General features: G+C 41.1%; 1 protein-coding gene across 1 annotated transcript in view; it reads left to right on the top strand.

The window, feature by feature from the left end:
• The window catches only part of TLN2 (talin 2), a 443,787-nt gene that overhangs the window by 300,354 nt on the left and 129,783 nt on the right, over positions 1-13,650 (top strand). Inside the window, exons 20-23 of the mRNA XM_004274706.2 lie at positions 2,655-2,822; positions 4,051-4,345; positions 6,957-7,123; positions 12,454-12,582. Coding sequence (XP_004274754.1) covers positions 2,655-2,822; positions 4,051-4,345; positions 6,957-7,123; positions 12,454-12,582 — 759 coding nt within the window. The remainder of the gene's footprint in view (positions 1-2,654; positions 2,823-4,050; positions 4,346-6,956; positions 7,124-12,453; positions 12,583-13,650) is intronic.

The following is a 13,650-nucleotide window of genomic DNA, read 5'->3' as shown; positions in this document are numbered from 1 at the left end:
CCAATAATAACTATAAACAGAATTAACTGTAGACCACATAAATACATCTCAGTAAAGCCAAGCGAATTATGTCCCCATCCTGACTTCCCCTTAGTCAGATCCTCAAACTACCCTTGTGTGTCCTGTGCATTCTGTATTAGAGCAAGTAATTCTTTGTAGGTAGGTACCTACTTAGGAATTGCGTAAATACGAGATCCATCTGTTGGTTTACTTGGTTAATTATCTTGATGCAGTCAACTTATTTTCCAAAGTGTTTGGGAAGATTGAGAGGGAAGTCACAGTCCTTCGTTAAGGCATCTCGTATATCCTTGAGTATGTATGTATGTATGTATGTATGTATGTATGTATGTATGTATTTTTGGCTATGTTGAGTCTTCACTGCTGCACATGGGCTTCCTCTAATTGCACCGAGCGGGGGCTACTCTTCTTTGCGGTGTGTGGGCTCTAGGCGCGCAGGCTCAGTAGTTGTGGCGCACGGGCTTCGTTGCTCCGTAGCATGTGGGATCTTCCCAGACCAGGGATCAAACCCATGACCCCTGCACTGGCAGGCAGATTCTTAACCACTGTGCCACCAGAGAAGTCCCTGCCTTGAGGTGTTTTTTGTTTTTCTTTTAAGATTTTCCTCTTTTTTTTTCTTTGACAGACCGTTTCCATCACAGTGTAAATGCAAACTCCGCCTCCTAATATCTGCTTCTATGCAGACGTGCTAGGGAAGCAGGTTCAAGTTTAGGGTAGGTCCTGTGGAGGCGTTCTTAACAGGCGAAGGCCTGGCTTGAATGTTTCCCGTTCTCTAGGTAAACACCAGGACAGTAAGGTGATCCTACAACCTCCTCCAGTTATGGGTAGCCCCTGGCTTACTGACATTGGATTTCTTACTCTCTATTTTTCTGATTCTTGAGATCCTATCTTGGAGCTTTTTATTGAGTTTTCAATGTACTGCATGTTCCCAGAGTTAACAAAGATTTATTTTACATGAGCTGCATAATAGTGGTCTTGTTGAAAAGTTTGACAAGGGCCTTGTCAGCAACTATAGCCATAGTATCACGTTCTTTTTCTAACTGTATTTTTTTTTTTCTGGGACAAAATTAATTGGAGGAGCAGGATTTCTATAAATGAGTCTAACAAAGCCCTTTAGAACAGTCAAGAGTCTGCATGACCGAATCTTGGTCCCTGGGTGAAAAGATGGATCCTATCAAGGGAAGGAATACTTTGACCCATTTTGGGAAGACTGCTTTTAAAAATCTTGATAATAATTTGTGACATTCAAATTTTGTTTTCCCTGAGCATTGAGATAGATGTCCAAGAACTGTAACTTTGCAGGCCATGTTGGGAGCAGTTTCTAGAAGTTGTATGACAGATGAGTGCCAGTCAGATCCCAAAGGCATCTTCAACTTTCGGCACCACAGGCTGTGGTTTTCCCTTGGACATCCAGTAAACACCAGAGACCTAAAAAAGGCTGGACCAAGCTGTTCCTTTCAGGCTGCTTTGTTGTTGTCCATTTTAAAAGCTGCTTATTTGGTGGATTCATGGGTTTCTGATTTGCCGGGATAAGGTAGAGTCTTTGCTCTGTGTAAAATTGTACAGGCTAAACACTCTTCCCAGTATATCTTCTCATAAAATACCTTGTTGTAAAGACTCTGTGGTGCCCTTTGCATTCAGAATCAAAAGTGCTTTTCATTATCTGATGAATTAATAAAGACTTCTGACCACACTTCCTCTGGGAGAAAGCCTTGACATGTTCAAAATAATAATGGCTTATATGTTTGGGAAGGCATTTCCAAACCAAATAAATGACTTTCAGTATTAAAAGCCAAGAAGTGAATTAAACGTAGCAGTGGTGATTCTTCAGGTCACAGAAGTGGGTGACACATCTGATGGGCTAAGTCAAAGGATTCTCCATCCTGCAGGCAGAAAGCCTTTATGTTGACTTGAAGCATAAACTGATCTCTAAAGGCGCAGAGCTCCTTGCATCTTCAGTGAGGTCTTCTTGTAGCTGGTTTATTTATGTAGGCTCCCTTTCCACTTTTCATAATAATTCATCTCCATCCAGAAGGCACCAGAACACTGAGAATCACTTACGTTCAGAGCATTCACGGGCTCTTGAGCTGGAGGTGCTATCCGTGCATGTTCAACGTTGCCCTCTGGAGGCCGAGATGTGGCTGAATTTCTGATGACGGCTTGGATCTTGTGCAAAGTAGAAATCAGAAAAATAAATTTTCAAGTTAGAGTGGGGCATGATGATGGAGGCCGTGAATTTTATCCTTCCTGCTGCTCATAGTGTATATTTTCAGCTGACCCACCACAGACTCAGGAGATGTTGTCAAGATTCTAAGTGTTGTTTAAGTGCACAAATGTGAGTCAGTGGTTAAAATACAAGCCTTTCCCTCACACTAACCGATTTTGGATTGAAACCTATGCTACTTAATGTATAGGAGACTGTGTTATTAGGATGTAAGTCTCCTTCCTTAATTAGCTCTCAGGCTAACTGGACATTTCAGAAGAATAAATGGAAAAATATTTTTCTAAAGTACGGAAGGAAAAAGGTCAAATGGAATTTTAATAAAATGTTTAAGTGGACCACCACACTTTACTTTCAGGCTGTGAAGCGTGATTAGGAAAATATAAATGACTATTTTTTTTTTCCCTTTTCTTAGGACGTCTTAATGAGTTTGGCCAAAGCTGTTGCCAATGCTGCTGCCATGTTGGTACTAAAGGCAAAGAATGTTGCCCAAGTGGCTGAGGACACAGTCCTACAGAACAGGGTGATTGCTGCCGCCACCCAGTGTGCCCTCTCCACCTCCCAGCTTGTGGCGTGTGCCAAGGTAAGCCAGCTGGCACCCCAGCCCTTTCTACAGAGTGTCACACGCTCTCATCTGCCTCCAGGCATTGAGAGGAACCAGGGGCAGAACTTGTTAAAATTGTCTAAGACTTAGAGCTTGCTTCAGGTGTCTTTTAGGTGACACGACAGGATTTTAGTATAAGGTGTCTAGTTCTTTAATCATTTTTTCCTTGTTCAAGTCCTCAGGCAGTGGTCCTTTTTGTATCTCATTGCCATTTCTACATGCCAATTGCTGTGTCTCCCCTTTGGACTTCTCAGTGTGTCTTCTTTACCCCTGTGCACAAAGAGCTCTTGGATTGTGCAGTTACAGCATTAGATATGGGTTCAGTAATAATCCGTAGAGTCCATGGGAGCCCTTTCTGCACTGCACAGAATCGGAAGGAGGTAATGATGAAGTCCATGACTGCCAGTTAGGATGTACACCCTCTGTGTAATACACTACTTCATTAAGCACCATCATCCCCGGTTTACTGAAGAGGAAACTGAGGCCCTTAGATGTTACTGATGACAGCCACAGAAATCGTAAGTGGCAGGACTAGGGTTGCAACTCGGGCCAGTCTGACTTCAGGTACCCTTTCCACTCAACCATGTGTATCTTTGCTGAGATGACGTGTCACAAGATGGGAGCCATCTGTTTCTCAACCTGATGACATAACATATTGTACAGATGTGTAATCTGGTTCAGCCTGGCATTTCTGGTCCTATCGGAGCATTTGCAACATCAGTCAGAGGGGTCACTGATGGTCTCCCTCCTGCTTTCCTCGTTCACCATCCTAGTATCACAGATTACTGACACAACTCCTCTAATCTTTCAAATAATTTAGAGGCAGAGTTCCAGGAAATATAATATATTCCTCTGGAAAAAAATATAATTCTTTTACATAGTCTTTATCTCAGCTCAGAAGACTCAATTCAGAGGTTCCTAAGAGCAGGAGGTATAAAGGGTAAATATCAGAAATTTCTCTCTACAGAAGTAGTCAGTAGTATCAATGGTTGTAGAGCACTAATGGAGATGAAAGTTAATGGGCATCTAAAATCACAAAGTGAAATGGTGAAGTATGAGAAACCTCAGTGATGGTTTGGTTGAATCCCTGGTCCTATAAATAAGGAACTGAGGCCCAGACCACAGAAGGATGTGGTGGAAATGCTAGTGGGTGCTGGAGACCAGAGTTGTCCCACGGTAACCAAGACTCACTCCTGTCTCGCTTCAGGTCGTGAGCCCCACCATCAGCTCCCCTGTGTGCCAGGAGCAGCTGATTGAAGCAGGGAAGCTCGTGGACCGCTCAGTGGAGAACTGCGTCCACGCCTGCCAGGCAGCCACCGACGACACTGAGCTGCTGAAGCAGGTCAGCGCGGCGGCCAGTGTGGTCAGCCAGGCCCTCCACGATCTCCTGCAGCATGTGCGACAGTTCGCCAGCCGAGGCGAGCCCATTGGTCGCTATGACCAGGCCACCGACACCATCATGTGTGTCACCGAGAGCATCTTCAGCTCCATGGGCGATGCTGGTGAGGGGCTGGTCTGTGGGTGGGCCGGTCGGTTTAGGGTTCCCTGATGGTGATGATTGTGAGTGAGTCGGACGATGGTTGCCTGGACATCTGGCAAAAGGGCAAGTTCTCATCCGCCTCAGTCAGAGACTTCTTCCCTGAGGCTGGGAAGAAGATTTGAGACTCCTAATGTGCCTGTCCCAGCAACACTGAAAGACTTAACGTTAACTAGGGTATCTTTATTTAATAATTCAGTTACACAGTAAATCCCTTTTGTTCCAAGAATGTCCACGTTGGATACGGTAAAGTTGGTGCAGCCACAGGGGTAGGCAGGAATGAGGCTTGGAATGAAGTTTATTACACTGACAGGTCCCACACAGGGGGTCACTGCGTGTCACACAGGGTCACAGGGGGAGCATCAAGTTCTGATCAGATGGCAGAAGACAGGATTGAGGAGAGAGCTTAGGCCACCACCTACGTTGGGATTTCTGTGGGAAAGGCAAGATGAACAGCTTAAGTTTGGCAAGTCTGAATAATTTCAGCTGGCTCTACCCTTATAGAGGTGATCCCTAGTTGCCTGGTCCATGGCTCTGGGATGATGAAGGCAGAGGAATATTGTCTCCTGGGCTGTAGGGACCAGACAGAGGATGACTCTGGATTGGGTAGTTTACCACCATGCTCTTGGCTAGACCCTTTACTATCTCTAAGTATTGGCTAGCTCTGGGAGGGGCAGTCTCTTTCCAACCAGAAAGGTTTTTCTAAGATGTCAAACATCACGATATATATATATATATATATATATATATAGTGTATGTATGTATGTAAAATGCACCTTTTCAGTCTATTAGTTAAAAATTACGTCTCCCGAGACCCAGCCCATCACTATCCCATCTAAATCTCTAGAATTGACCACTTACCAATTTCTGTTTCATCTTTGCAGAAATGTTCAATCTTCCTACTGACATTTATGTGTATGTACAACACCCTCTTTCTTTTCATATTAATGAAATTCTGTTACACATACTCTTCTGCAACCTTTTCCACTGAATATATTAGAAAGTTTCTTCATGTTGACCTATACACTAATCTTTTTAATGACAGCATAGTATTCTATTCAATGAATGCATCATAATCTACTTAACCAGTTGTCTTTTAATGGACATTTAGGTGGTTTCCAAGTTTCTGTTTGTTTTACAAAATTAATATTGCAGTAACCATTCTTGTAAAAATATCTCTGTTTACTTTGGGGAGTATATGTAGGATAAATTCCTATCAGTTGAATTTCTGGGCCAATAAGTATGTACATTTTTTATTTTAAACGTGTCTGAAGTTTCTCTCCAGAAAGGTTCCACAATTTGCAACCCTACCAGGAGTTTGTAAGAAGTCTATTTTCCTACTTCTTCCTCAGCACAGAGCAACACTTCTTAACGACTATATTTTTAAAGAAAATTACCTTGTGATTTTCTCTATCCTTCTTAAGTGATTTAAGAGATGGCACTGCTCCACACATCTGGATTTTTTTGGTTCTTTTGTTTTTATTTTTTTTAATAAACTTTTTACTTTGGAATATTTTTTCTATATACAGTAAAGTTGCTGGGGTAATAGACTTCTCTTGTACCCTTCCCAGTTTCCCTCCTTTTTAGCATCTCCGTTAGGCCGCGGGACATTGGTCAGAACTGGGAGATGAGCATTGGTATGTTACTGTTAACTAAACTACGGACATGGTTCAGATTTCACCAACTTTTCACTAATGTCCATTCACTGTCCCAGGATCCAATCCAGGGTACCTTGAACTGAGCACTTTTTGATTTTCGTGAAAGCCTTTTTCCCCCTTAATGTTAATGATGCTTCGTCATCCTTCACAAATGACCTTTCGGGGAGGAAATTGCTCATATTTGAGTAGTTTTATTTTTAATGTTGACGATGGTACCCCTCCCACTTCCAAAAGGAAGTTGAAATAGATAACAGTAAAATCCCAGCTACTAATAACAATTACTAATAACGAGATCAAAATCAATGCTGGGAAGGAAAGGGTGAGTAGATTGATAGGAAGACTGGGCCAAGGCAAATCTCAGCATCTGAGCATGAAACTGGGGTCTGTGCTTCCTATGAGTGAGAGCCAAGTGACACAAATAGAGTAGGTTATGTGATACCACTCATCTGGTGTTAGGTAGCATGCAGATTGACTCAAAATTTTAGAATATTTTTCCTGTGCACATTACTCAAAGAGCTCATTATAGGGGCTTTTGTGTAAGTGGCTTCTGACGTGAGGTAAATAATATTTTCTATATAAGTATTTACTAAGCTTAAATGCACATAATAAATCCACATAATCTTGTTCCCTGCCTTCTCTTTATAAAGGGTTCCTCTTAGGTTACTTATGTCATTTTTATCCCGCACAGTTAAAGACTGAACTTGGATGTGATTGGGGGTAGACAGGCCTGGCAGCCGCAGGGAGTATTTTTGGTTCAGAATCTGACTTGGCTTCATTGCTTAGGAATGGAGCATGGAGGCTCATTTCTCTTCGTCCCTTTTGCCAGAGGAATAGAGACAAGACTGTGCTGGCTCCTGAGGTTTCCCCTGAGCTTTAGGAAGCAGACAAACAGACTGCATCCTCTGTCCCACCCTCTAGGTGAAATGGTACGCCAGGCCCGGGTCCTGGCTCAGGCCACCTCAGACCTCGTCAACGCCATGAGGTCAGATGCGGAAGCAGAAATCGACATGGAGAATTCCAAGAAGCTCCTGGCAGCGGCCAAACTCCTGGCTGACTCTACCGCTCGCATGGTGGAGGCTGCAAAGGTAGTACATTGGATTTATTCAATTGAAAAGTGAACATCATTGAAAGTTAGGATTTGGAAGGTATCTTCAAGAAAGAGAATGGTCAGACGAGTGTGCATTTTTGTTTGTTTAAAATCTATATGGCTTTGTAATGTTTAACCTTCTTCAAGTGGGAAAGGGGAAGGTCTTGGAACACATGAATGAAAAAACTCTTTAGGGAAGTGGTGCTGACTCAGCCATAGACAAGAGTCCCTGCTTAGCCAGTACTCTTTTTACATTGGGTCATTGCCATTGGCTTTAGTGAAAATGATGATTAATTTCAACTTGAGATTTCAACAGTAAATTCACTTTGACCTGTTTTCTTCCTGCAGCCTTAATGTCACTTTGCCCTCCATTCGACTTCTCAGCTAAACTTCTTTCAAGATTTTGCATAGGTGACAAACTTATGGTTACCAAAGGGGAAAGGTGGGGAGAGGGATAAATTAGGAATTTGGGATTAACATATACACTCTACTATATATAAAATAGATAAACAACGAGGACCTACTATATAGCACAGGGAAGTATACTCCATATTTTGTAATAACCTATATGGGAAAAGAATCTGAAAAAGAATGTATGTACATATAAATATATACATAAGAATAAAGGCAGCAAATTCTCAAAACTCACCACTTAAAAAAAAAAAAAAAAAGATTTTCCATAGGTGTTTCCTGCTTCACTGTTACCCAAAACCCAGTAGCTATTTATAGGAGAGTTTGAATAAAGAGTTAACAGACAACTTTGTGCTTTTTGACAGCTATCCTATGTCATGATGCTTCTTTTTTTAATTTTTGAGTTTTATTTTATTTATTTTTTTATACAGCAGGTTCTTATTAGTCATCCATTTCATACACATCAGTGTATACATGTCAACCCCAATCTCCCAATTCATCACACCACCACCCACCCCCCCCCCCAACGGCTTTCCCCCCTTGGTGTCCATACGTTTGTTCTCTACATCTGTGTCTCAACTTCTGCCCTGCAAACCAGTTCATCTGTACCATTTTTCTAGGTTCCACATACATGCGTTAATATACAGTATTTGTTTTTCTCTTTCTGACTTACTTCACTCTGTATGACAGTCTCTAGATCCATCCACATCTCTACAAATGACCCAATTTCATTCCTTTTTATGGCTGAGTAATATTCCATTGTATATATGTACCACATCTTCTTTATCCATTCGTCTGTTGATGGGCATTTAGGTTGCTTCCATGACCTGGCTATTGTAAATAGTGCTGCATTGAACATTGGGGTGCATGTGTCTTTCTGAATTATGGTTTTCTCTGGGTATATGCCCAGTAGTGGGATGGCTGGGTCATATGGTAATTCTAATTTTTAGTTTTTTAAGGAAGCTCCATACTGTTCTCCTTAGTGGCTGTTATCAATTTACATTCCCACCAAAAGTGCAAGAGGGTTCCCTTTTCTCCACACCCTCTCCAGCATTTGTTGTTTGTAGATTTTCTGATGATGCCCATTCTAACTTAAAAGCCAGTGATTCTTGTTTATGGTTTCCTTTGCTGAGCAAAAACTTTTAAGTTTCATTAGGTCCCATTTGTTTATTTTTGGTTTTATTTCCCTTTCTCTAGGAGGTGGGTCAAAAAGGATCTTGCTGTGATTTATGTCATAGAGTGTTCTGCCTATGTTTTCCTCTAAGAGTTTTATAGTGTCTGGCCTTACATTTAGATCTTTAATCCATTTTGAGTTTCTTTTTGTGTATGGTGTTAGAGAGTGTTCTAATTTCATTCTTTTACATGTAGCTGTCCAGTTTTCCCAGCACCACTTATTGAAGAGGCTCTCTTTTCTCCATTGTATATTCTTGCCTCCTTCATCAAAGATAAGGTGACCATCTGTGCATTGGTTTATCTCTGGGCTTTCTCTCCTGTTCCATTGATCTATATTTCTGTTTTTGTGCCAGTACCATACTGTCTTGATTACTGTAGCTTTGTAGTGTTGTCTGAAGTCAGGGAGCCTGATTCCTCCAGCTCTGTTTTTTCTTTCTTAAGATTGCTCTGCCTATTCGGGGTCTTTTGTGTTTCCATACAAATTGTGAAATTTTTTGTTTTAATTCTGTGAAAAATGCCATTGGTAGTTTGATAGGGATTGCATTGAATCTGTAAATTGCTTTGGGTAGTGTAGTCATTTTCACAATGTTGATTCTTCCAATCCAGGAGCATGGTATATCTCTCCATCTGTTTGTATCATCTTTAATTTTTCTTTCATCAGTGCCTTATAGTTTGCTGCATACAGGTCTTTTGTCTCCTTAGGTAGGTTTATTCCTAGGTATTTTATTCTTTTTGTTTTTGCAGTGGTAAATGGGAGTGTTTCCTTAATTTCTCTTTCAGATGTTTCATCATTAGTGTATAGGAATGCAAGAGATTTCTGTGCATTTATTTTGTATCCTGCTACTTTACCAAATTCATTGATTAGCTCTAGTAGTTTTCTGGTAGCATCTTTAGGCTTCTCTATGTATAGTATCATGTCATCTGCAAACAGTGACAGTTTTACTTCTTCTTTTCCAATTTGGATTCCTTTTATTTTTCTTCTCTAATTGCTGTTAAAAGCCAGTGATTCTTATCCAGGGCTCTGTTTCAGAACCCTGTGAAACTTACTGAGGTACACATGCCTTAATTCCACCCCCAAAGAGCCTAACTTCCGAGTTTGCTGCTAAGACCCGGTGTATGTGTGTGTGTTTCACAGAAGATTCCGATGCCCACCTCCGGGCGAGAACTATTTTAAATGGATAAGGCTGTATTTATCTATGATGTTTTTATTATGCAATTAGCATATGCTTTTGGTGAAATGAATAGAAAATGCAGTAAGTATAAATAAGAAAATAGAAATGACTTTCAACTTCATATCACCCAGGTAACGTGTTGAATGTATTCCTATGCATTTCAGATTCATTAAACATCCCCACAGCTTAGCCTGCCTCCTTGGTCTCTAACAGAACAGTAATGTGTCTCAACCAAGTGTGTGAATTGCTTCACTTTCGATGTAATGTGACATGCAGTGACATCCAGTAGACCTTCCTCCTTGTCTGACTCACCATTGTATTACCTGAGGGGCTGATAGTCCTTAGAGATATGTCTTGGGTAGGGCTGAAGAGAGTCCCAAGGAGGGGCAGGGTCCGAACTTCCTTCCTCTGTCCCTGATCCTTCTTTCAGTCAAGGAACTCTGTTCCTTAGCATCCCTTTTAGCAAAAATACGCATTAGGGTTTTGGATTATAGTTAATATTTTTAAGGTTGTTACTAGTTTTGTTTCCTTTTTTTTCTCCTAAGTTTAAAGAAAGCCATTTCAGGCAAACCCTCATGTTCACAAAAATTACTTGCTAGGCTGGAAAGAATCTTAGTGAAAAATCTAATCTGTCCCTTACTTTACAAATGAGAAAATTAAAACTCAGAAAGATTAAACCTACCATCACATAACCAGGACTGAGCCAGGACCAATGTGCACATTTGTTTTTAGATGTGTAGTGCTCCCCAGACTCTTTCACGGCATTTTACCAAGTTACCAAAGTGTTTGTTATTTTTGTTTATTTATATTAGATGGGACAAGGTTGAGTGTTTTTGTTAAGTTCTTTTAACTTTTTAGTTAAAAGTTGATACTTTGTTGTCATGGTAATATTTTAATTTGCTGAATTTTGTTGAAAGACAAAGAATGTACGATGGTTAGACTTCCAAAGAATATATTTAGTATGAAGAAAAAAAAGATTTCATAATCAGTAACTAAGATTTCAGGCCAAGATTAGTACCCCATATCTAATCCACATTCATCATAAAAAAGATATTGCTAAGGAAGGATCCAGACACGCACGTCAGTGTAACGTGCAGAAATGGTGCTTTCCTGCTGCTTGAAACACACAGTTAAGGCTGGCATGCCACTGGAGGCATTGATAAAGGAGTGGCTTTAGAAAATACCAGATGATGACCAGAAAAAATAAAATGACTCTCATAAACCAGAAAAAATAAAATGACTCCCATAAACTTGCAGAAGAATGCAAAAGGAGCCCAAACAATCCTTTTATATGTGAAATGCAAAAAATATAATTTTTTAGTTGCTAAAAACACAAAAATCAAGACTACTAAAAGTGGTTTAAATTTAAACGAAGATTCCATCCAAGAGGATGGCAAAACAACTCTGTCACAGATGTTAAAACTGTTCCATTCAGTGTGAATTCCTATGACCTTTTATACATATCGTAGTTCAATGAAAGAGATTTTTGCAAATTGGTAAATTTGGCAAGGTGTTCCCATGGAAAATTGAGATGTTTAGAAAATTGATTTCGATAATTGGCGTGTTTCTTTCTGCCTCACAAGCAAATATTATTGCCCGAAAATGTTCATGGGAAGAAACTCATTCATCTACATACATCCAGTGCTGGTCACAAAGCATCCAGGCCCTGTGAGAAGAATCTTGATTGATGCTTTTATCTCAGGTGGACGTGGAAGACTGGATGTGCTTTCAGTTTTTGTCGAGTTATTGGGCAGTAAAATTATCCTCTCCCTACATTACCTTTAGCCTTTCCCTGCTTCAAAATCCTACCCATCTAACTAAAATCCACTTGGACTCCTAACACACTTTAACCTACAGCAACACAGTAAAAGAGCCGTGGGCGTACACAAGGGAAACATGGCCATCGGCTGTGCACAGCACCCCCCTCTTTCCCTGCGTGGATAGGGGCATCGATTTCTCTCATTAGTACAGTTGGGGACCAGTTCTACTTAGCTATATTTGCCAGCCCAGACTCTCTAGGAATGCAATTTCTAGACATGGCCTTTCTTGAACCACAGTGGCTTATAGAATTTTGGATGGCGTTCCCATCCCCCCACTCCTTCCATCCGGGCCCCTGTGTTACGCTGTAATCTTAGCCCATTCTCATTCACCAGTGCCGCAGGACAGGAGAATCTTTCAGCAGCAATATGTGTCTGTCACACCAATTAAAATAAAATTCTCCCTGAGAGATGTGAGCAGGAGGGAGATTTATCTTAACATCTTTTAAACCGTTGGGTTTCTCACCACAAGGTAATTTATGTGGATGATGAATGCTATGATCTCAAGTGTTTAATTGTTTATTTAATTTAATTATTATTGGATTTTTCTTGTTTAGCTGTGCAGTTTGGAAACATCCCCTGGTAGATATTTTTTTGTTGTGAGAGGAAACATCTTTCTCATAAAGATACTGCTTTGGCTTCTCTCTTCCTGTTCCTTGGTATTCATAGGAAAAAGTAACATTGAAGGCATGAATTCAGCGTCTGTGGCATGCTGCCCCTTGGACCTCTTGGAATCTTTCTTTTCACCTTCGTAGGGAGCTGCAGCCAACCCTGAGAACGAGGACCAGCAGCAAAGGCTGAGAGAAGCTGCAGAAGGTCTCCGGGTGGCAACCAACGCCGCAGCCCAGAATGCTATTAAGAAAAAAATCGTCAACCGACTGGAGGTCAGTAAAGAGGCTGGTTTTCCACGTTTTAGATTTGCACAGAGTCCACTGAAAGAATAAGCGAATTCATAAGGCAGTGCCCCTAGAAAGGAAGCTAAATCAAGATAGACGATGCAGTTTAATGCTTTAGGTGCAGTTTAATGCTTTGAACGGCTGGTTTAGGGACATCGTACGTTTATGTTCAGTGGTTTAGGTCCATTGACACAGTTTGAAAAACTGCTTCAGTTCATGGTTGCACAATGTCAGAATCTTTTCAGAGTTTAACATTCTTGAACAGAATTCAAATTTTCTTTCAGGAGGAACCAGGTTTTTTTTTTTTTTTTTTCCTGGCATTAAGGGATGTACACGTTCAGAAAGGACCTTTAGCTAAAAATGTATATATATTGTTGGAGGTAATACTCTTTCACGACTCCCAGTAGATGATAGGAACTTCGGAAGACTGGAGATGGGGATAAATAGGTTTGGAAGGGAGTAATAAATACTTTTGTCGTCTTTCAGAATGCTTATTTATTCTCGGGAAAAAAAAAAGTAATAGGCACAAATTCTGTAAGAAAATAAATCTCTCTCACAAATGTACACAGGAGAGTCTTAGACTAAAATTTGGGGGCATTAGAGGCCAGAACTTGGCTCTAGTGAGGAATCCCTCCATGTGTAATCTGCTGAGTTCTGGAGGAAAGCTGACCTCCTTGTCTGTGGAGGGAGACTAGAGACTAAACACGATTAAGTACGCCAGTGGGGACATCTGGGCCTTTCTGAGCCCAGGCAAGTCAGGAGCCCCAGTGTGTGTGCTTGGTGCTTGACCCAGAGAGCAGCCCATGCTTCTTGTGGGAGAAATGTTTTTCTCCTAAAACATTTAGACTTCGTGCCGCTTATCAGTGGCATCGCGGTCCTGGGACTCGTCCCTTGTCTTTTTGAGAAATGACAGGTGAACATCGGCACTAGAGCCTGTCTTTTGCAATTGTCCCAGGGTACTTCAACCAAAGGAAGACAACAGGGCGTGGCTAGGTTAGAATGTCATTGGTGCTGAAAGGGTGGAGTCTGTGCCTGGTGTGCCCTTTCTTGGAGCTG

The sequence above is a fragment of the Orcinus orca genome, chromosome 2, assembly GCF_937001465.1.
Source record: "Orcinus orca chromosome 2, mOrcOrc1.1, whole genome shotgun sequence".
Lineage (NCBI taxonomy): Eukaryota > Metazoa > Chordata > Mammalia > Artiodactyla > Delphinidae > Orcinus > Orcinus orca.
This window is presented reverse-complemented; position numbering and strand designations above follow the sequence as displayed.